Here is a 25,040-nt window from a genome sequence, read left to right on the forward strand (position 1 = left end):
GGTGGGTTTCGTGGAGTTGGAAGTGGTGGTGGTTTCGTGGGATTTGGTAGTGGTGTTGGTTTCGTGGGGTGGTAGTGTTGGTGGTGAAGCTGGTGTTGAAGCCTTGAAGGCGGCGGTGGTCTTAGTGAAGGCGGTTCCACGGTGGTAGTGTTGGTGTTGGTGAAGGCGGTAATGGTGGTGTTGGGTTGTTGGCTGGTCTTGGTGGTGGCAGTGGGTGGTTGATTAATTATCCAAACATTCTTTCTTCATCTTAATTTTACTTCGTGAACCGCAAACCCTCTCAAAGTTGCAAAAATTAACGGAGGTAGTATATACAATGTACAAGAGTAATCCTAGGCTAACCACTTGGAGATAAATAAGGAGAAGATATATACACCTAACTAATATGTACATATATATATATGTACATATATGTACATATATATACATATATATACATATATATACATATATATATATATACACATATATATATTTATATATACACACACACACACACACACATATATATATATATATATATATATATATATATATATATAAACACACACACACACACACACACACACACACATATATATATATATATATATATATATATATATATATATATATAAACACACACACACACACACACACACACACGTATATATATATATATATATAAGATAATATTCCCATATATTCTAACACACCCCCTCAGTTGAAGCAGGATGGTGTCGAACACTAAGACTTTCCCTAAATTCTTCAAATAATACCAAGGGGAGACCCTTAATAAAGATATCTACAATCTGATAGCGGGATGGGACATGTAATACTCGAACCTCTCCACGAGCAACCTTTTCGCGAACAAAATGAATATGCATCTTTATATGCTTAGTGCGTTGGTGTTAAATCGAGTTTTCAGACAAATATATCACACTATTAACATTATTGTAATACACCAATGTACCTTTCTAAACAGGACAATGAAGCTCCAAAAGAAGGTTACGTATCCAACAAAAATCAGAAACTACATTTGCACTAGATTTGGGCAAAGTTGCTTGACGTTTTGCAGACCAAGATGCCAGGTTGTCACTAAGAAATACACAATAACTAGACGTTGAACGCCAAGAAACAGGATATCCTCCCCAATCAGCATCTATATAAGAAATTAGAGTAGATATTGAAGAGAGATATAAATGCAAGCCATATTTAATAGTGCCCTGTACATATCGCACAATACGCTTGAGGGAAAGCATGTGCTCGTCTTAGGATCATGCATATACAAACACTCCTGTTGCACTGCATAAGTAATGTCAGGCCTCTTGAAAGTAACGTATTGTAGAGCGCCATCTAGGCTCCCATATAAAGTAGGATCAGCAATTGGTGCGCCAAAAGTAGCGCTCAACTTCGGTTTAGTATCAATCGGAGTAGGAGATGATTTACAGGATGGCATGCCATCCCTATCAATAATTTCCCTAGCATACTTCTTATGAGAAAGAAATAAACCACCCTTATGGCGGGTGACAGCTATCCCCAAAAAATAACTCAACGGACTCAAGTCCTTTATAGCAAATTCAAAACTAAGAAGAGAAATAATAATAGACTTGCGAAGTGCATTAGAAGAAGCTGTCAAGATAATATCATCCACTTACAAAAGAATATATGCCATAGAAGTACCTTGTCGAAGGACGAAGAGAGAATGGTCGGACTGGCTATGCGCGAATCCAAGTGAGGAAACATAGTCTGCAAATCTCTTGTACCAAGCTCAAGGGGCCTGTTACAGGCCATTCAAAGATTTCAGTAAGCAGACATAATTAGGAAAATCTGGATCATGGAACCCCAAGGGTTGATGCATGTACACCGTCTCTTTAAGGTCACCATGTAAGAAAGCATTTTTCACATCCAACTAATGAATAAGCCATGTCTTTGATAGAGCCAAATTGAGCACGGTGCGAATAGTAGCCAGTTTGACCACCAAACTAAAAGTCTCACCACAATCCACACCAACCTGTTGTGTCTTGCCATCATCTACAAGACAAGCTTTATGCCTCTCAAAAGAACCATCAGAATTTTCTTTATGAGTAAAAATTTACATAGATTAACTCTCATTAACATCATGTGGACAAGGGACCAACTCCCACGTCTTAATTACAATTAGAGCATCGTATTCATCATTCATGGCCTTTTTCCAGTTCGGGTCACGAAGTGCTAATACTAGATTACGTGGCAAATGGGATTTAACACCCTCAGAAAGAAGATTAAATGGCTTTTTCGGTTTGAAAATCCCCCTTTGACTGCGTGTTTCAACAGGTAGAAGGAGTGGGCTGCACATTCGGTTGGGCCGGATTGAGTGGTTGGCGAGATTTAGTGAAGGTGGGCTTGGAGAAGTAGGTGGAGAAGAATTTGGGATTGGAGAATTAGGTGGTGATGGATGACGCTAGCTAGTCCTAGGCCATGTGGGGTAGACTCGATGGTGTATGGGAAGGTGCCACGTGGTCCCCCTATTGAGAATTGGACTGGGCCAAGGTGTGAATCAGATATGGCAATAATCCCTCATCCAAAAAATCATATGAGTGTGATTGTGGAGTGTGCACCTTAGCAGGAATTGGGTCTCATAAAATATAACGTGGCGACAAATGATGATCTTATTAGAAGACATATCATAACATTGTATCCCCGATGGTTAGGCAAAAATCCCAAAAAAGACACATGGTGTAGAACGGGCTTGAAGTTTGTTTATTGTGGTAGATGAAAAAAGCGGATAACACAAACACCCAAACACACGAAGATGAGAATAAGAAGGGTCTTTTTTGGTAGAGAATTTTAAGAGGTGACTCATAGCCTAATCCTTTACTTGGAAGAATATTTAGAAGATATGTTGCCATTTATAAAGCATGATGCCAAAATGATGGTGGCAATGATACATGAGCAACAAGTGTGCGAACAATATTGATAATGAATCTAATTTTTCTCTTTGCTTTCTCATTTTGTGATGAAGTATGAAGACAACACATGAAAGACAAAAGATAATCCATTAAGTTTGCAAAAATCCTAAAAAGGCCCATTATTATCAAATTCCCGACCATTATCACATTGAATGTTCTTTATCTCCCACTCAAATTGAGTGCAAATGAATGCTCTAAAATTAAGATCATCAAGGACCCGGTCCATGTAGCCAAGTTTGCCAACCCCTTCAATGAGATAGCCGCAGGGATCATATCCATCCCAATAGACCCACAAAGGGATCAAATCTTCCGAAATGGTTAGGAAGGAGTTAAGAAGCATTATCAAACAAAGGAAACTTGACTTAGGGCCTGTTCTAATTGACTGAACTCAGCTGAATTGAACTGAACTGAACTGAATATTAAATTAAAGTTGAGCTGAACTGAGCTGAACTGGACTGAACTGAACTGAACTGAATTTCAACATAAGAGAACAGGGCCTTAGCAGATGGCAAGGCTTCACCAACACAAGATATTCTATCTCATATGTTGTTAACTTCTACCGAAGATGGGAAGTTTATGAATGAAATGGATATTGCTAATAAAATTTTGGACTTCTTATTGGTGGACATGATACTGCTAGTACTTCTTGTACCTTTATTGTCAAGTTTCTTGCTGAGCTCCCTCACATCTATGAAGGTGTCTACAAAGGCAACTAGTTAATAACCTGAACTAATAATGTGCATGGATTTATTTGTTACTTATACTTTGCTTGATTAATATTAACTAGCTCTAGGATTAATGTGTAGTAACTTGTAATTAATTCGTCGTTTTTCTAATTAATTAATCCGATGTCTCATATGAAATAAGATGAAATGATTTTGTAATCCAAATATTGAATTTGGCATATCTCCCATGATTGAAGCTTAGAGAACAGTATTTTACAACGAGAATGCTGAAATCAATTTTTTGAGTGAAGACATCGATATGTTTTAAATTATAGATATATGGAAATTCAATAAAGATATGAAGAAAAATATAACACAAAATCTTATACGTGATTGGCCACACCGTTGTCACCAAACACTTTAAAAATTAGTTATTCATCAAACATTTTTTACAATCAGTCAGCCAAACTAGCTATTAATTAGGTAAAGTCAGCTAATACGATGAATTTCCATTTTCAGCTTTTGGGCAAACATATTAGGTTTTTGGATTGATAGGTTTAATTTTTAGTTGGTATGGATCATAATTCTACTATGATTTTTTAATAAATTGAGAAACTCAATTTATTTAGATCTTACTAAACCCAAACCAATAATTTAGGGCTCGTTTGGCATTGATTTGGTTTTATTGTTCTGAGTTTTTAAAAAACAAAAAACTAGTTTTTGTTTTGATTTAAGATTTTTTTTCAAAACTTAAGGAAAATAAACAGATTTACTCAAAATAAAAAAATTAAAAAAATTAGGATATCTATTTAACATCTGCTAAGACACAAGTAACGCCACCATCATTGTTTTCTTATCACATCCACAATACAACCATCATCGATCAACATTTGCTACTTCTAGCTCTATTTATCCCTTCCTTTTGGTCTTAATTGACATTTAACAATTCAAATTAATATAAATAATCAACATAAAAGGGGAGGATTGTAAAAATACAAAGAAACAAGAAAGGGTAGATTAGTCGGAAAATCCAATGGCAATGGAAGGCTAACAACAAATAAAATTCAGAAATCATATGGTAATCGCAGAGTTTCGTTTGCCTTCATCTTCACTGCTCCGACGAGAATATTATAGATATTTCCAATCATCACCTTATCAGGCCTACCATCGTCGACTCGTCGATACTCGATACTACGTTCTATAGAGTGATAACTGATAAGATTGATAGTGTTAAAGAGATGAGAATAATATATTTCGCTTACTCGTACTCCATATTAAAGAAAGAAGATTGACACTAGTAAGATGGGGGAATGAAGGTTTTCAAAAACCAAAACTATAAAACAGCTTTCGGTGGTTTCCTCTATTTTATTTTCATAGTAAGTTGTTTTATCCTTATTTTAACAGTGAGTCAATGAAAAAACGTTAAATTTAGTGGATCTTGTAGAAGACTAATGATTGATTATTATCTAATAATGGTGGTTGGAAATTTTATGATGCAGAGCAAATTAAATGGAGATAGCAAATTCAAAAAAACCAGGAGAGCTTCTAAATTGGGAGGATGTACAAAAGATGAAATACTCATGGAATGTGGCATGTGAAGTGATGCGTTTGGCTCCTCCACTCCAAGGTGGTTTTAGAGAAGCCATTTCTGACTTTATGTACAACGGATTCGAAATTCCCGAGGGCTGGAAGGTAATTTCACTCTGACTTCTTATAATTTATTTCGAGTTCTGTTCAAGTCCAATCAGTTTGATCAGGTTTAAATTTTAAGTTGTAACTTAAAATGTCACTACATACAAAGGTTTTACAATTAGCTACTAAATCATGCATGTCCCACATCTTTCACAAGTTTGACCTTTGTACTAAAGTCATAGTCATAAACTAATCAAGATTATTTAACATGTATAAATGTACTTAATTGCAGCTATATTGGAGTGCAAATACAACACATTTGAACCCAGAATGCTTCCCAGACCCAAAGAAATTCGACCCGTCGAGGTTCGATGGGTCCGGCCCAGCACTATACACATTTGTACCCTTTGGAGGAGGGCCAAGAATGTGCCCAGGAAAGGAGTATGCAAGGCTAGAGATATTGGTGTTCATGTACCACATTGTCAAGAGGTTTAAATGGGAAAAAGTGCTTCCTAATGAGAAAGTTGTTGTTAATCCCATGCCTATCCCGGAGCATGGCCTTCCCGTCTGCCTTTTCCCACATTCTCAAACCGCGGTTGCATAATGATTGGGATTCTTCTGATACTGTTACCATTTTTTTTTTTTGTTATTGAGAAAGTCGCAAGAGCAACAATGATATAAACGAGAATCAATCCCAAATATTTAAATTAGTATTCTAGTAGTGTTTTTAAGTGTTGTTGGCTTGTTACCTATGAATCCAATAAGATATAGCCAATTAGCCTTATAGGACTAGAATTTACTTTTAAACTCTTGATCTAAATAAAGTATTAATTTCATTCAATTTGAGAAGTATGATTTGTATATTTAATACAGTACTTCGTATTACCCTATAAAGATTATTACTGTATTAAAAGATTTGGCAAGAGTGAAACATGGAAGTATATAGAAGCCACATAATCTATGATAAACTTCTTGGGTGAGAGAAGTTGTTCCAAAATGGCGATTGCATAATATTTGGCATTTGATTGGCCACCAATTAAACAATGAGAGGCCCAATTCTGCCAAAGTCTTACAGGCCCAAAATAAAATTCATTTTGACACCCAAACAATATGTATCAACTATTTCATTCTTATAGTTTTACTTGATCTTGAAATAGGAGAAACTATGTCGTATTAACTTCTCAAGAATTTTCTGACTAAGGCCTTAACACATTGCATGAAGTACTAAGTACTACCTACGCTCTTAAATAATTGACACCTTTAACTATTTTTTCAATATTCTTTTACTAACTTTGATTATTGTTTATTAGTAACATATAAAAAAAACAAAATTATCATGAAATATATTGTTAGATAAATATGAATAAAAAGTTTCATAATATAAACTTTTTAATAAATTTTAGTTATTATTAGTCATATATTTTTAGGGTCAAATTAGTGCATTGACATAGGTGTCAAGCTTGAAGGTTTGACTGTGTTAATTAATAAGCTAAGGAACGGATGGAGCAATTACGTCAACTAAAAAACCTTGCCATTTTATTCCAGATTTAGAAGTAAATGATACATATTTTCTTCATTCTGAATAATAATTGAAACAAATAAGTACATTTCTAAAGAAGGGCGTTCTTGGAAATAAATAAAAACATAATGAAACATAATTAAACGGAGTTGGCTTAAGGTAATTGAACAATCTTGATATATTCAGCAAGTGCCCACAATGGAAAATAATTTCTATACAATGGATAATGTAATATGCATGTCTTCAAGGATGTTCCAGTAATTTCCTGTTTTTTAAGTATACAAAAAATAAAAAAAACAAAATCAATAATAACTTTAAAATAGAAATCATTGAAATTAATATTGCTTTTATTGGAGATGAATTGAATTACCTGCTGAGGAAAATCACCATTTTCTAGTTGTGAATTGATCAAAAGTTTTGCTGCCCGGTGTAGAGGACCAAGGTCCCTTTTTGCCTGATTAGGGTTTAATAAACATGTAAAATTCATAAGAGTCAAAGATAATCTTATAGTATACACTTGCATGCAAAGTGCATTCAAGGCATTATTTTGCTCATTTATTTGATCATTGCTCATTCAATCGTCAGATAAAAAAAATATATATACATATACAAATATAACTTGTGTATATCTTACACCTAGGTGTACATAGAATTTTTAAGAGTTGGACTTTAAAATTTTCAATAATTAATTAAAGGTTCCGTCGACTAAAGATAAATAGATAAAATCTTTCCTAAATCTATCAATATTTGCAATATCAAGGGCCTATTAGTAAAATAGTAAATTATTAACTTATCTTCAAATACTCCCTTTTTAGTCTTACACAATTTTTTAAATAAATCGGGTGTACAATAATTATTGTACATCTATTATAAAGATAGCCTAAAGTGATCAAAACTTACCCTTGAAATGAATAAAAGTTACCGCAATATGCATAAAAGTAACCCAATACAAACAAAAAATATATACGCTTTATTAGTAAAGAATCACATTTTAAATGACTAAATCAATTGTTAGTGATTGAATGTAATTAAATTACCTTATAAAACTTTTCTTGTTGGCTGTTTATATAAAAATTGTATTATGTTTAAAGTTACCCAAAAAAGGCAAAAAGTTACTCTAAAATTAGCTAAAAGTTACCCTTATACTGCTCGATGTACACTAATATTAGTGTAAACCGGGTGTATACAAAAGTTTTGTTAATCTTAATCACATATTCCTTTTCGTCTCTTTGACTAGGTACGCTAGTCAATGGACCTTTAAAATCTTTAATTATTTATTTTTTAAAATCACAAAAAAAAAAAATTCTATTATTTAAAAATATTATTTAAGATTGATCCATCAATATCCATCCTAACATACTAATGAACATTTGTATTCATATACGTATAGAAAATGAGAACAAAGGAGAACTTACACCTCTTACTTTTCTAAATGCTCTACTAATCACATACATTTCTTTGACTAATATTTGTGCTTTATACATACTCAATAAGATTAAACATAGTTATGTGAATACCTAGTGCTGTCAAATTTCAAACCGAAACCGTTTAACTGTCCGAAACCGACCGACCCAAATGAGAACCGAACCGATTAAAAACCGAATGTTTTGGAACCGAAAACCGACCCGAACCGTATTTTAGTAAACCCGAAACCGAATCGACCCGAGTAATGGTAAACTGTTTAAGAACCGAACCCGTTAACAAACCGATCCGAATATAAACCGAACTGAATGAAAACCGAACCGAAAGAGAACCGAACCGTATCTAAACCGAAACCGTTTCCAACCCGAAACCGTTTAAACTGGCATAAAAACCGTTTACACCGAACCGTTAGCAAACTGCTACCCGTTTGCACCGAACCATTTAAAAACCGAACTGATTGTAAACCGAACTGGTTATAAACCGAACCGTCTATGAACCAAACCGCTTATAAATCGAACCGTTTACAAACTTATTTATTTTTTTTATTTTGAATAGTACAAACTTTTTTATATAATTAAATGGATTGAATATTAGAAATCTTAAAATATATTTAGCATATATTCCAAATTTATCAATTTTTCTAAAGAGCCACACACAATATTTAGCATATATTCTAAATTCATCAAGTTTTCATCTACATGAAACACAGTAACAATGTACTCAAATTTACCCCAAGCAAATAATACAATCACAAAGTGCATTGACCAACAATGCCACTCATCACCATCATCATCATCACTATCAACAGAAATAACCAAAAGCAGCCAAACTGCCAGTTTACATAATAAATTTTTTAAATGCATTTAGCAAAAAAGTTTCTTGAAATTACTCAACAAAAGCCACAGCATTTACCTACACCCTTAAAGGCTTAAAACCCGCGGATTTCAAGTAACTAAAACAGTCAGCAGAGACAGCAGCAACAGCAGAACAGCAGCAGCAGACCAGCAGAGGCAGCAGGAACAGCAGAACAGCAGAACAGCATGAGAACAGCAGAGACAACAGCAACAGCAGAACAGCAGCAGCAGAACAGCAGAGACAAGCAGAACATCAGAACAGCAACAGCAGAACATCAAAACAGCAGCAGCAGATTAGCAGACAAGCAGAACAGCAGAACAGCAGACAAGCAGAACAGCAGCAGCATAACAGAATAGCAGCAGACATGGCAGAATTCACCGCAAAGCATCTCCTAGGCTTGAGGAAAAAGAAAAGCTATATGTCAGCAGAATTCAGGAGGGAGGCAGGAGGAAAATAAGCTACTTAAAAAAAAAAAAAAAAAAAAAAAGATTAAAGAACGTCAATACCTTCCGAATTAGATCCAAAACTTTCATCTATCACTTCTTTACCAATTTCAAGGACGTCTTCTTCAATATCACAATCATAACCACGTAACCAATTTTGTGTGGTAACCAACGCCTCAACATTCTTAGGCAAAAGCGCACTCCTATACTTGTTTAAAATACGACCACCCATGCTAAAAGAAGACTCAGAGGCTACCGATGTTATAGGAATGGCCAAAACATCCCTAGCCATAGCAGCTAATATAGGGTACACCCTAACTTGAGATTCCCAATACTTGAGAACATCATAATTCTCCCCTTCAATATATGGGACACGAGTAGTAGTCAAATAATTATCAATCTCCATCGATGGTCGGTTTAATGGGCCATCATCATCATCATCATCAATATTCTAGAAAAGTTCAAACAAAATGCTTTTATTAAATAATAAAATTAAAACATACAATTATTATTATGTAATTTTTTTAAAAAAGAAATTAATTACCTTGAATATGTCATCATCGTCACCATTTGATTTATTGGTCACAATTGGGATGGAGGGGGAAACAAATGTACTTGAGTTAAAACCGGAAGCCATAGATGAATAAAAGTTATACAACTCCAAAAGAGCATCTTTAATCACCTTTGCCTTTTCATCACATGCCTCCTCAACATAAAGCACTTTCAACATCTTTCTCACTCTAATAAGCTTACAGCGAGGATCAAGAACGACAGCAATTGAAAGGATCAAACTATAATCATCCCAATAGCTCTCAAACTTTTCAAGCATCAGTTTTGCCATGGGTGCAAGTTTAGGATCTATATGAGCTTTAGTTATCGTGTGCTCAATTTTCAAGACACTAGCAAAATACAAATTTGCAGTAGGATATTCTGAACCAGAAAATAACACAGTGATTTCATAAAATGGCTTTAGGAAATTACATATTTTTGCAATTGTATCCCATTCATCATCCGAAAGTTTGAATTCATAACCCATAAACTTATCGATAACCACTTTCAAGGCTTCCTTTGCTTCTAAAGCTTTTCGGAGCATCGTATAGGTGGCATTCCAACGAGTCACAACATCAAGACGTAACTTACCATTAAACACACAATTAACCTCAGAAAGAGCATGCTCAAATTGAGTAAGCCTAGAGTCCGAAGAATCAATATATTTACAAACTTCACGCAATTTTTGAACACTACTATCGACTTCTTTCAAACCTCTTTGAACAATAATGTTCAACACATGAGCTGAACATCGAATATGAAAAAATTTGCCATTACAAGGAAGAGGAGAAGTCAACATTAAATCTTTCTTCAAAAGATCAACCATAAGATCCATGGATCGAGCATTATCAACAGTAATTGCAAAAGCTTTACCCTGAAGCTTCCACTCCCCAATAAGTTTAAACACGAATTTTTCTATCTCAACACCAGTATGAGGAGGACCACAATACCTAAAATTCAGAATTTTAGACCTTAGACACCAATTTTTGTCAACATAATGTGCAGTTAAAGTGAGATAACCTCGATTAGTGCATGCTGTCCACAAGTCACAAGTGAAGCTAACTCTACCTTCAATTCCAGAAAAATTTTGCAACAACAAGGACTTAAACTTATCATGCTCAACAATACAATATTTCAAAATAGTGTTTCTACACACATGCTTCACATTAGGGTTCAAATTCGTAAAAACTTCCCTAAGGCCATGATGCTCCACAATACTTAAAGGATAGGAATGCAAAATTATAGCTTTAGCAAGCAATTGTAAATGACGAGTTTGATTAAACAAAGGCTGAACACCACTTTCTTTATGTCCAGGATGATGTGGGTGTTTTTTCATGCATGAGGTAGTATGAGCTTTACAAGTGGAGGTACCAGCCGTACCTGGTGCTTTATATTCATTACCGCAAACATTGCATCGGGCATATCTTATCAGAGCAACACCAACCAACTTATCAAAAAAGGTGTAATGCCTCCACACATCTGATGTTCGTTGACGCTTACTACCACTAGTGTTAGTGACTTGTTGTTGAGAAGAATCTTGATTCTGAACAGTGTCTTGAGAATCTATAGTGAACTCATCATAATTTCCAAACTCTTGCTCCATTACTAAAAAAATAGAAACAAAACCATATTTGAAACAAAATCAATACTAGGCCACATATTCAGTAATCTTAACAAGAATTACAAATGTACAACATATTTAGCAATCTATCTTGATGAAAATGAAGCACATGTTAGAGTTAAAATGCAGCACTAACATATTAAAAAAAACACAACCAATTCTAAACACAACCATCATCTTAAAACCTTGAACACAGATTGTGCTATGCCCTCTATAAACAGCATGAGCCTTTGGGTTAGGATTTAGACTGGAAGTCGTGGACCGGGATGGAAAATAAGTCTAGGCTATGCTAAAACTTGCTGTAATAGTGTTTCGGAACCAGGACACATGCACCCTACAGTATGGCCTCGAATCTTTGTACCATCCGCTGCTGGTCCAAATTACTCGACTTAAACCAGCCCAAATCAGAACAAGTAGCAGTGTAGCACATATCCGATTTCTTGCAGTGCATTTAACAAATGTATCAAATCTACAACTAATCAACAGTTCTTGAAGTAAATTCAACAAAAAATATATCATTTATACAACTAATTAGAGGTGAGATATGGTAAAATGCATTAAAAATTTAAAATTGCATCCAATTCAGTTTCTTTTTTGGAATATTCCCATTAACAATTTCATTTCTAGCAGTGTTGCAATCTGAAAGTAATTCATTAAACGATGTTACATAACTAAAATCGACCAGCTAAATACATCTAAATCAATGAAATAACACAACCATCAACAACAAATATCATTAAAATATCATTATAACCCTAAAAACTAATTCTTTAAACTACATACAGTAACAATTAAAAAAAAACAACACCAATTCATACCGTGAATTTGGAGCAATTAGGGCAGCAAACACCAATGACACCGTGAATTTGGAGCAATTAGGGCAGCAATCTAGAGAGAGAGAGGCGCCGTGAGTGAGAGTGAGAGTGAGTGGTAAGGTGAGGATGAGTGGCGCTTAGCCGTGAGAAGAAGAGGCGCCATGAGCATGAGTGGTAAGGTGAGAGTGGTAAGGTGAGAGTGAGAGTGAAAGGGTTTCAAAAGGGTGAAAGTGGTTTCATGGAAATCTAACCGTTGATTTTTTTAATCTATGGTTCAGATTGGTGATCCATGTGTGTTGTGGGAGAAAGAATCTAACCATTGATTTTTTTTAATCTATGGTTGAGAATGGTGATCCATGTGTGTTATAGGAGAAAGAATCTAACCATTGATTTTTTTAATCTATGGTTGAGAGTGGTGATCCGTGTGTGTTTGTGTGTTGTACATTCATCTACTAGTATATCTGTATTTTCATACACGCATTTGATCGGGATCAGTGCCCAAGACACGTATTAAAACATCTACTAGTATATCTTTATTTTCATACACGTAAAAATTATAAAAACGTTATATTAATAAAATGTATAAATAGATTAATTTAAAAAGATCACTAATGAGCTACTTCGTATAACTTTGTAGTTTGTACTAATACATACGAATAACGATGATACGAATATTTATCTATGAGATATTGACATGGTTAGATACCACGTGTTAATAATGTGTAGTACATATGATCGATTGAACTGATCAATATGACCTTGTTAATTAGTCATTACTCATTAGTGTTTTCTTTCATTATACAAATAAAAGCACTTTGTAATATCTTCATAATTTCATGAAAATATATAATGATAAACGATTCATAATTATCAGTCTTGTTGACTAATCAAGTATCGAATTACCAAATTGCAAATTTTCATTTCACAAGAAGTCAAGAACTCATCAAGTCATGATTATGATTGTATGCGTAGTATATAAATGATTAAATAAGAAGCATATAATAACCTAATTGTATAACAATAATACATTAATACACTAATTCTTATAATCTACTTCGTAATAAACTAGTAAGATCAGTATGACTAAACTTGAAACAGAGCATAATATGTATTTATAAAATAAATGAGAATTTGTTTATAATATGTTGCCTAAATATGAAATGATTTGCGACTTGCCGACTTTATTTAAAACTTGTGAACGCAAAAGGTTAGCAAGTACTATCAAATTTCAAACCAAAGCCATTTAAGTGCCCGAATCCAAACAACTCGATAAACAATTTATTTTTTCAAACCGAAAACCGACCCGAACCGTAATTTAGTAAACTTGAAATGGAACCGATATGAATAACGTTAAAGTGGTTAAACCATCGAAGAACCGAACCAATTATAAATTGAACCGAAAAAGAACCGAACCAGTAAAAAACCGAACCGAAAAAGATCCGAACCAGTTACAAACCGAACCAAAAAAGAACCGAACTGTTTCTAACCCGAAACCGTTTCCAACCCGAAACTGTTTGAACCGGGATAAAAACCGCTTACACCGCACCGTTAACAAACCGCAACCCGCCTGCACCGAACCGTTTACTACCCGAACTGTTTACAACCCGAACCTAATTAAAACCGCTTAAGAATAAACCGAAACCGAATCGAACCGATAACTATTTAAACCGAACCAAAACCGACCCGCGAGACAATTAAACCGATTCCAAACCGACCCGATTAACTACCGAACCGATTTCAAACCGAACCGAAACCGAACTGTCAAACCGTTTTGACAGTGCTATGAATACCTGTTAAAATTATTTCAATCTTTAGTTTCAAATATTAATATTTTATAATTTACAATAACTATTAATCATTAAAGATATCACTAAAAATTTTAAAATGATTTATTCTAAATAAATAAATAAGATAAAATGATAAGTGTATAGTTTAAAGTGGTGCACTTCAAAAAGCAAAGGATATATTAATCTATGAGTTAGTATGTACCTGCCCACCAAGGAGTAGACCCATCAAAGCCCACGCAGTTTGGACCAAATTGGATTTTGGAAGTGGCACAAGTTCCTTTTGTTATATCCATGAGATGAGCAATACGTCAGTATAAATGTTTACGGATTTTCATCAAGTACGCAAAATGCTACTCCATAAAAGACGAATTACATTTTGCATAATTGATGTTGATATTATTAGAAGAAGCAATGAACTTAATTACCTCCTTGTGACATGAAAGGTAGCTCTCACCCCAGCCGCCATCTTCCATTTGTGTTGTGAGAAGAAAATCAACACTCTTTCTAATGGCTGCGCAATTATCGTATGTCTTTCCTGTTGCGACTAGCCCTTTAAGAGCAAAAAATGTACCATACGTGAAGCAAATTCCCCAATTTCCGTACCTACACTCAATATTATGTCAATGTATTTATATATGTTTTCTGATATGTATAGATACCAATATCGTCATCTAGATATAGTTAATTCGGTTTAGATTTAATAAGGATACGGTGAAGATTTTGTTCCAAATAGTAAACTAGGACGTATACACATCCAATAATGCCTTTATTTTTGCTTTGTCAACATTCAAATTAAAATTGACACATTAACCAGATTAATTATGTAATACGCATATGGAGTACATATATATTTAGCTACATACCAAGATCCATCAGGAAATTGAGAGTCCTCAAGGTATTTAACAGCCTTCGTGATTAGAGTTTCAATCTCGTCCTTTCTATGGCTTGGATATAACTTCTGGAATATGACTAAAGCTTGAATTACCGAACTCGTACACTCTATGTACCTACAATAATATAATGTACAATCTTCTCATATTCATAGGCATTCAAAAGGATCGGATAATAACAATTGTTGAGTTTGTGAACATGTATTTAATTACTAGTAATTTTAGTACTCACTCGTGCTCAACGACAACGTTGGCAAAGACATCTGTTGTGTTCATAGCCTGAAATGGTACCAAAGAATGAACATGTCAAGTTCATGTTTTAGAGAAGAAGTCGTTCTTTTATCATCAATAATAGTACGTGTTAGTGGACCAACTCAACTAAAAGTTTAAATTGATGGTTGAGGCCAGGTATATGTTTTATACTCTATCAGTACGTCTTTCCACTTCACCTACATATGCTAGCTTATGTTTAAGATACAGTTCTAACCTATTTATAACCTAGAAAATATAATGTTATTCGGGATTATACAGAAATTAATTATATGAGTGTACAACAATATGGAAATTATTTACTCACTTCCAACCATTTGTAACCTCTTGCTGGCTCCCAGGCAGTAAGCCCTCCGTTTTTACTCTGCAATAATAAATTCAGTGAGTGCGTGGTACTTGTATCATATAATTAATCAAGTATTTTGTAATCTAAATATGGACTTTGTTGTAACCAGAATATGAATGACGTTGTACTCCATATAATATAATCGAGTATTTTTGTGTGTGAATGTTAAGTTTGATGTTTTTTTCAAAATACATAGTTGTGTAACACCTACACTTACAATTCACCATATAACCGGTTAAGATATAAAGGTTGCCCAATGTGCTCATTTATGTGGATGAACAAATCAGTTTTGCTCATATATAATTCTATGAATTTGCTCATTTTGTACAAATAAGCAAATATTATAATCAGTATGTATTTCATATTGTGGAGTGGAGTGGTCTTTTGATGTCTACATTCATTCATCTTTTGGCATTCTTCTTTAATCTCTTGGATTCCCTTGTAACCTCCTATTAAAGTGGTTGTTTATGATGATTTAATCAACTTCTTTATGATTCAGTCACCCCTTTGATGTCTAGATTCATCCTCTTGAAGCTCCATCCTTGCCTATAAGATTAGCTTGGTTATTCTTCACTGAAGACATACATCATACCAAAATTAGCTAAACACATTTGTTCTTTGGGCATAAGTTTACTTTGACTCCATCTCTTGCTCTAAAGTGCCTTAGTGTAAGAGTGGTGTGTAACCTTAAGGAACGAGCCGGCGGTTACAATTGTGCACCCTGGTTGCTCCGCAATTCGTTTTCAAAGGCAGTGATTTATCACGCCACACCGAATTTCCTTTATACTATTTGTTTAGACCCCTCTTATTTACAACATGTACATATAATAAAAATATAATAATAAAAATTTGCTCATCTAAGGGCTTGTTTTATTCAGTTTATTTTCAGTTCAGTTCACTTCAGCTTCAATAAGTTCATTTCAGTTCTTATCTTAATTTCCTTCTCTCATAAAATATTCACTTCAGTTCAGTTCAGCTCCAAAAAGTTCAGTTCAGTTTAGTTTAGTCAATCAGAATATGCTCTAAGCTAGAAATATAAGTAAGAGTGAGTATACTATGAATCTATGATGTTTTGTACAGATATAATCCTTGTATCTATCATTGACAAGAAGTCATAATTTAAAAAGAAAAAAAAATCAATAAAAAACTAAATTATACTAGAAGTAATTGCGACCTAGAAATTGTGAAAGGAAGATAATACCTGTAAAGAAAGCAAGAAATTGACGGAATCAAAAATATGTTGAGTGTCCATCTTTTCTCCAACAATTTCAGGGGGCATCGTTGATAAAATTAAGCAACACTTGATATAACAATTACAAGTAAAAAAATTAGAGAAAATGATGTAATTAACAAATAAAAAACGTAAAATTAATTACGTTACTTAATGAATAGATAAAGGTCTACCTTGAGGGCGTCAGCTGTGCAATCAGAAACTTGCCAACCATGATCTCGAGGACCAAATGCCCAAGCTCCCTTCGAGATGTGTCGATACATACTCTTGAAGTCACCCGATGGATTTTCCTTTATCTACATTATAACATTTTTAGTACGCAAATATCGGATTGATTTTTGATAAACAGGTTTGGGCCACAAACGTCACAACTGTCCACTTTATTCGACCAAGGAGGTACCAACTAATGAAAGGAGTAGCCTTTTAGCCTTATAATTGGACACAGCTTTTTATTTCTTCAATGTGGGATACACATCGGAATACAAACTCTCACTTATACACTCAACCAATGTGGGATAACACACCACTTACAAGTGGGTTTATTTATAGGCTCAACAATTTTACTTATTAAAAAAATAAAAATAAGAATAAGGCGAAATAAATTAACTGTTAGTTACCAACAATGATTTTTAAGAAATGAAAATGTATTTATGTGTACCACCTGTGAGTTTTTGATGTAGAAGTGAGCTTTCTTTAAAGCAGGTCCAATTTCATCAAGACCCAAATTTGAAGCTAACAATGCTTGGACAGATAATCCACAATCCCATTGTTGGCTTTCGTTACCTTGTACTTTTAATCCATCCTCAGATATCCAAAAATAATCAGGGATTCGAGCAAGATGTTTCTTGAAATTATCTCCTTCAGGATTATCCACCCAACATGCTAACATGCATACCATCTGTACAAAAATCAATCTATTAGGTAATATACTTCGTACTAGACTATGTTGCATTATTTCTAGGTCTTTATTTCATGCATGAATTGAGGATGTTTCTACTATGTCATTTTTCAAAAAATGACACCATAACATGCTGATGTGGCATGTTATGATTGGTCAATTTTTCATTTATTTTAAAAGGCTAAAATGTATTATAATGTATTTATAATTGTAATTACATGTATAATTGTAGAAAATACATAATTATAGTAATTGAAAATCTATTTTTATTTTTTAAAATCATTTTCGAAATTTAAATTATACGAGTAATTAAAATTTAGAAAATCAAATATTCATCATAGTTTATTATCGTTTCGTCAGTTCATCATCGTAAATGAGGATCTTAATTAACCACCCCAAAATCTTGTATAATGTAGTCGGAACTCAAACTGAAATTCCAATCAACAAGTCGTCCAATTAAAGATCGGATTTTTATTGGGTTTTCAAATCTAATTGGTATACAATTTTCGATAATTTTAATTTTTTAAAAAATGGAAGCAACTATAGGGGGGAGAAGAAGAAGAAGATAGCATTGTCCGCCATATATGGATGCATTTGACAAGCTTGAGAAGGTTGGAGAAGGTACTCATGGAGTCATGGCAAGGTTAATCGAGCCAGAGAGAAAGCTACTGTTAAAATTGTAGTTCCACTTTATATTTGTTCGATTTTTTTTTTTAAATTTTAATTTGGGGTTTTCCAAGGGTTTCAGATGTTTTGATCTGGAAGTTGATTTGATTTGGTTCATCATTTTCATTTAATTTTTTTCTAGGGTTTTTTTAGTTGATGATATTTTAATGGAGTTGTGTGTTGGGGAGGGATTATGTGGTTTTTATTGAATTTTTACAACTGCTGCGTCAATTTACGGTGTTCAATTTACAATTAATTGGTAAAAAAAAAATACATATATTAAAAATAATACATAATATAAACACAAATTTAATACAATAATACATTATAGACATTAAACTAATTCAAAATAAAAATCAAAATACTAAATACAGGCCAATTAGATTTTGCCACGTCATCATATTGTGGTGCCTTTTTTGAAGAATGACATTGTAGAATTTTTAATGAATTGATCATTAATTTATCGATCAGTTCATAAATAGTTAATTTTTATTAAAATTTTTTTATTATGAGTAATAGGGCATAGTTTTAAGGGAAAACTATACTGAGGGTCTGTTCATATTTACTGAACTGAGCTGAACTGATTGGAGCTGAACTGAACTGAGCTGAAATGAATATTTTATGAGAAAGGGAAATTAGGAGCTGAACTAAACTGAACTGAAATAAAATTAAGTAAATATGAACAGACCCTGATTACATGTATATTTTTCCTTTAAAAAACGAAATACATGAAATTTAATTGGAACTAAAAATCAAATTTATTCGTCGTTGGGCTGGGGTAGCTCATGCAATAATAGATAGCCATTCCTCAAAAAAAAAAAAAAAAAAAAAAAAAAAAACCTGCTATAGATATACGGCATATACCTTTGAATCGATATCAATAAACTAAGTAATTGATATTGAATCCCGTCTTTGTCACATTTCTAAAATTTAAGTGTTGTTCTATATACTAGAAATTTAAAAAACAATATTTTTTTTTTCTACTTTTTGTTAGTGGACATGTTTTGGCTTTTGGCACTATTATTACAAACTTTGGCCATGTTTGGTAAATGGCTTTTTAGTGGCTTTTTGGTTAGATTTTGGCTTTTGGCTTTTTGATGTGGTCAAACAGTCAAAAAATGTATTTGGTAATTGGCTTTTTAGTCAGCGAAAAAGCTGGCTTTTAAGCCAAAATGAAAAAGCTACTTTGAGTAGCTTTTTTTGTTGGCTTTTGGCTTGTTGGCCCACAAATTATCTAATAAACAGCCAACAACCAACAATTAATTTACCAAACACTTTTTTAAACAGCCAGCTTAAACAGCCAATTTCAAAAGCCATTATAAACAGCCAAACATTCCAGCTGGTCAAACAAGCCAAGCGAACCAGCCAACAGCCATTTGCCAAACAAGGCCTTTATTTTAACCAGCTTAGGGCCTGTTCACATTTACTTAATTTCAGTTTAGCTTCAATCAGTTCAGCTCCAATTAGTTCAGTTCAGTTCAGTTCAGTTCAGCTCCTAATTTCGTTCTCTCATAAAATATTCATTTAAGCTCAATTCAGTTCAGTTCAGCTCCAATAAATTCAGTTCAGTTCAGTTCAGCTCAGCTCAGTAAATGTGAACAGACCCTTAGTTTTGTAATTTATAGCAATATATGATTAAACATAATCATATGAGATCTTACTATTATTATTTTTCTTATTTTATTATTTAATTGTATTAATTTTGTTAATAATTTTTACTTGTTGATTATTAGAGAGATTAATCGTTAAACTTGTCCATTGGAAAACATAATTAAAAAAAAGCGTCAAATTAAAATGAATAGGGTGCATACTACTGCATAGATTAGAGCCGAGGTTTCAAAATTAAAACCAACCCATTCCGAAACAACGAGCCCTACTATACGTCTATATCTAAGACATAATGAATCCGAACTAACATGAATTACATGATGATGCATGACTCGAATTGACGGTAACAAGATGATGCTATAGATATTACCTTTTCGACACATCCAAGTGTTAGGTAATAACTGTTTTCGTCTTCGTAGTGTATGTGCTTCGTAGTAACCTCCAATGCTTTCTTTCGAACTAACTGGTTTAGAGGCCATCGACTTAAGAAAGGCTCCACAAAATATTGAAGAGTTTCCCAAATCACATCTTGAATCAACGGGTGAGGGTAATAGATATCGTCCTGTTGTGTAATCATCATCATCATCATTTAGTTATATAATCAATTTACAATATATATATTAAGTTATTAACATTTTAATTAATTTTTACTTCTCGCATTCATATAATTGCGATTAGTTAAAATTTCATTCTTGCCAGGCCAATGAATAAAGTCAACCATGCATTAGTTTAATGTTGATATTCTGAAAACACAAAGTAAGACAAATATAACAAGATTCCGATCCGTATAATAACAAGATTCCATATAATAATTGTAATCAGGAATCACCAAATGTTAGTCAAAATAGATGAATATGAATAGTATAGTTTACAAAATATTGAGATTGAAAATAAACAAGGAAATATTAATTATCAAATTTTTATATTATTGTTACACTACTGGCCTTGGAGTTGTAGCTAGAAAACATATATACTCCCTTCATCCCTGTTTTTTTGACCCATTGTTAAAAGTTGGGTCAAACTTTGACTATTAATTCTCGTTATTTTATAAGAGGTAATATAATCATGTAAGATTTTGTTTATAATATTTACGTGAATGAAATTGGAGATATAAATGTTTTAACATTAATCCAGAAGATCATGAAATGTCAAATGGATTAAAAAAAAAAAAAAATAGGGATGAAGAGAGTAAGAAATACTCCTTGTCTAACTTTAGCAAAATTATCACATGATGCAGGATATTGGATGGATATAATATATACACTGTCAAGTGTAGCTGTTAAGCATAAATGCATAATATAAACTTTAATTTGAAGCGTAAATGACATGATCAAATCAAAGGGTAATATGATAATGTTCAAACGTCATATACAATGCAATAATTTTTTTTTTTTTGTATACACCCAATTTAATTAGAATACTTTGAGCCAATTTACTTGGAGTACGTAACTTTAGAACCACATATAATTTTAATGTACATAAGCAACAAATTAGTTTTATAAGGGTAATGTAATTATTTTTAATCACAAAGATTTGATTTAATTTTTAGGCATTTAAAGGATGTAACTTTACCAATAAAGTATGTAGAACGTTTACTTGTATTGGCTTGGTGTAAAACTTTTTCCATATGATGAAAATAGTGTTAGGCCCTGTTCTCTTCACCTTAATTTTGCTGAACTGATGAAATTATTTTTTACTGAACTTAAATTAATTTTACTGGACTGAAATTATTTTTACTGAACTAAAATTATTGTTACTGATTTTCTATTATAATTCTTCTTTAAAAAAACTGAATTTTACTGAACTGAAATTATTTTTACTGAACTGAACTTATTTTTACTGAACTGAAATTATTTTTACTTAATATTATTTTTTTAAGGTGAAGAGAACAGGGCCTTAATGTGTACTGTAGTCGTATGTACTTTCTCTATATAAAATTTTCAAAAAGTATAATAAAATGATTTTCATAATTGTTATTACATAATTATAGATGTTAAGCAATAAGTACACACAAATTACAATGTTTGGTCTAAGTGGATCGTATTCTTATGTATGAAATAATTCTTTGCTTAAATAAATTGAACTGAAAATAACATAAAATTGCTAATGAATGAATGCTATATATTCATATACATACTTCGTATTAGTTAATAAAAGAAAACAAAGCATAAAATGAAAGAAGAACGATATAAAGATTCGTGCTCAGTAGCCAATAGGGTTTTTCACCAAGCTTATACTTATCTTACCTAAGATAGTAAGATCATGAGATCGATTCTCACCCTCGCCTTGTGGCTCTCTAAAAATCAAACAAAAACCTGAATGTATATGGAACCGATACTATACTAATACAGAGTAATGTTTTTTTGTTTTTAATATCAGTGTCCAACCCTCACATTTTAATATTTAATTTGGAAAACGAAGAAAATACATATACTCGCTGTCGTATTTCGTACTACTATATCTTTATAAAGATTTGTTTTAGCTAATATCCTTTAATTAAAGAGTTGGTACGCCACATTATTGCAAGCTGAATAAGGCAGATAAATAATTTAATTTAAAATTTGGAATATCTTACCGAAGCACAAGAATGACGAGCTTTCCTCCAACTAATTTGGTCAAAGGGCTCATTGTAGAGTTCTTCTCTAAGTTGCTTAATTAGAGGTGTTATTGGACCCACAAACCTTTTCCCATACAAGTATGATATTGGTATAAACATCATTCGTGTGTAGCACCACATTTTACCTACATTTATTCACATTAATTATAGTCTTAAATACTCCGTATAATTTTACATGTATATTTATATACATGTATTAATAAATATGATAGTAGTGTTATATAACAAATTCATTAATTTAAAAAAAAAAAAATTAATGTATACCAATATGCATTGGAAAAAAGGTTGGAAGAAACAACATCTCAGGTGGCGTCGGGTAACATCCAGACCAATCATATAAACCAAGTATCTGAAAGAATACAAAAATATAATTGTCAATTAAGAGAGATTAAATTTTCTTGATCTCGATCGATTAGTAGGCTTAGCTTAACGCTGTAATCATGAATTCCAACAAGTAAATTGATATAAAATATACTTTTCAGTTTTCACGGTCTCTAAAACACGCATTTTTCTCATCAAGACTTACACATAGCCATGTTTTCCCCCATGAAGGAATATATGTAGCACCACCATGGTCAAGGATCCATTTGCGAGCTCTAGGGCACGCGTTGTGATCACCTTCGTCGGGTCCCACACCAAGTATCCGCAAACAAATGTAATTGAGCACGGTACAAAACATTGTGCTAGGTCCTTCACAATGAAATCCCCAACCCCCATCTTCATTCTGCCATAACAACAATAATCAGGACTTGTATAATATAACTTATAATAAATTTATAATATAAGCACACATTTTTCTTGTGTCAATATATTCGATGTTCGATAATAATTCTACTAACTCTTTGACAAGCACGCGCTTGACAATATATAATTTTGATCATAAATATAAGTCAAGAATAAGGATCAACCTGATGATTGTAAATGGTACGAAAAATTTCTGTTTGGTGTTGAGCTGAGATGATAGAATTTAGATGTCCTGTAACATATAAGCAAAATACCTGTAACAAAATAAAGTTAAGTTTGTCATAGAATTAACAAATGAAGGGTTAATCATATACTTTTTTTTGTTCACATCCCTTTCCTTCTCTACCAACCCTTGAACCCTTGTTCAAATGCAACCAAGCAAATGATTTATGCCAATTTGACCCAAGGAGGGTTAATCATATACTTATTATGTGTATGCAAGTATGAATTCTTATAACTTAATACGAACATTATTACTCCGTATTGGAATTTTAGAAGAATCAAACTAGTCTATACTTTCTCTGTTCTATTAATATTGCAACAAGGATGAAATTACGCATCCCAAATCACATTTTATATGCTAAATATCTATAACTGTGTAAGAGTAAAAAATTTAAAAAGTTAATATTGTGAAAGTATTTTATGAGAAGAATCTAATAAGATCCCACATGACTATATTTTGTTTAACATATAAATCATATTATATGGTCAAATAAGAGTGATGAATAGTGCAAAAAGTCCATTATTGCAATATTAATAGAACGGAGGAAGTATATTATTAGATGTGTGAAGGAAACGTACTGACCAAGGGAGGGATGTAAAATAGAGGAAAAGCAGTGTCAGCAGGCCAATGTCCATCCTCAGCTTGCAAAGCTGTAAGGTAACGCGCAGCTCTCTTCATCGTCGTTGAGGCGATTTCGTGTGTGATCTCCTCCCCATCCTCCACCTTCACTTGAGGTATTGTTTGCTTGAAGTTTTTCTCACGTAAGAACTGTATGTTAGATCGATGTTCAGTTAGTGGTTACTCGTACTATTTTAGATTTTTTTTTTAAAAAAATATTATAACACTATTTTGGGATAGATTCATTCAGTAATAATAATCAAACCTGATGGCGCCAAATGAGATCACCACAAGCCTTAACTTGAAAGCGTTTTTCATAAAATTTACGACGAATTTCTTCAATCTCCTCTTTCTCTTTAGGGGTGCCATACTCGGGATCAAATTCCCAGGTTTGGCGCCCCAAAAAGTTGTTGGTACTTTGCAAGTATGGGTCATTTGCCCCTTGTGCTATCTTCAACCTCCACATTATATGATATACTCAAAATCTACCATAGACTAACTTTAATTTTATGTTTTTTTGTAAACTCAATTTGGAACGAGAGTAACGAGATTATTAATTAATTAATTCCAAGGTTTTGAGATGTATTGTGGTAGCATTAGTTCAAGCTTACATGTGTGTATATATAATATGGAAAGAGAGTATAAAGAGATTAATTATTATTACTCGTAATTTCAAGGTTTAATTTTGACT

The 25,040-nt window shown here is 33.0% G+C and overlaps 1 protein-coding gene and 1 pseudogene across 1 annotated transcript; one reads left to right on the top strand and one right to left on the bottom strand.

Annotated features, from left to right (window-relative positions):
• The first annotated feature begins 2,416 nt into the window (after positions 1–2,416).
• On the top strand, positions 2,417–6,090 carry LOC145616723 (beta-amyrin 28-monooxygenase CYP716A378-like; annotated as a pseudogene).
• Positions 6,091–6,900: 810 nt separating this feature from the next.
• Positions 6,901–24,815, bottom strand: LOC145617634 (beta-amyrin synthase 1-like). Its single transcript, XM_081672357.1, has 17 exons — positions 24,615–24,815; positions 24,314–24,499; positions 23,673–23,762; positions 23,291–23,488; positions 23,029–23,113; positions 22,723–22,889; positions 20,518–20,709; positions 17,637–17,873; positions 17,149–17,271; positions 16,946–17,044; positions 15,706–15,762; positions 15,361–15,407; positions 15,102–15,245; positions 14,664–14,841; positions 14,441–14,515; positions 7,117–7,200; positions 6,901–7,011 (listed from the first exon to the last, which is right to left on the bottom strand). Exons 1-17 carry the CDS (start codon positions 24,813–24,815, stop codon positions 6,901–6,903), a joined length of 2,274 nt encoding a protein of 757 aa, XP_081528483.1.
• Between the last annotated feature and the right edge of the window lie 225 nt (positions 24,816–25,040).

Source organism: Chenopodium album, chromosome 26 (genome assembly GCF_948465745.1).
Source record: "Chenopodium album chromosome 26, dcCheAlbu1.1, whole genome shotgun sequence".
Classification (NCBI taxonomy): domain Eukaryota; kingdom Viridiplantae; phylum Streptophyta; class Magnoliopsida; order Caryophyllales; family Amaranthaceae; genus Chenopodium; species Chenopodium album.

What these genes read in the sequence shown, in the direction of transcription:
- LOC145617634 (XM_081672357.1), bottom strand. Translation starts at nt 24,815, where the DNA reads ATGTGGAGGTTGAAGATAGCACAAGGGGCAAATGACCCATACTTGCAA. An exon ending in CTCGTCATTCTTGTGCTTCG is followed by an intron (nt 20,710 to 22,722) that starts GTAAGATATTCC and finishes ATTACACAACAG; the next exon opens with GACGATATCTATTACCCTCA. An exon ending in GAGGTTACAAATGGTTGGAA is followed by an intron (nt 15,408 to 15,705) that starts GTGAGTAAATAA and finishes GTACCATTTCAG; the next exon opens with GCTATGAACACAACAGATGT.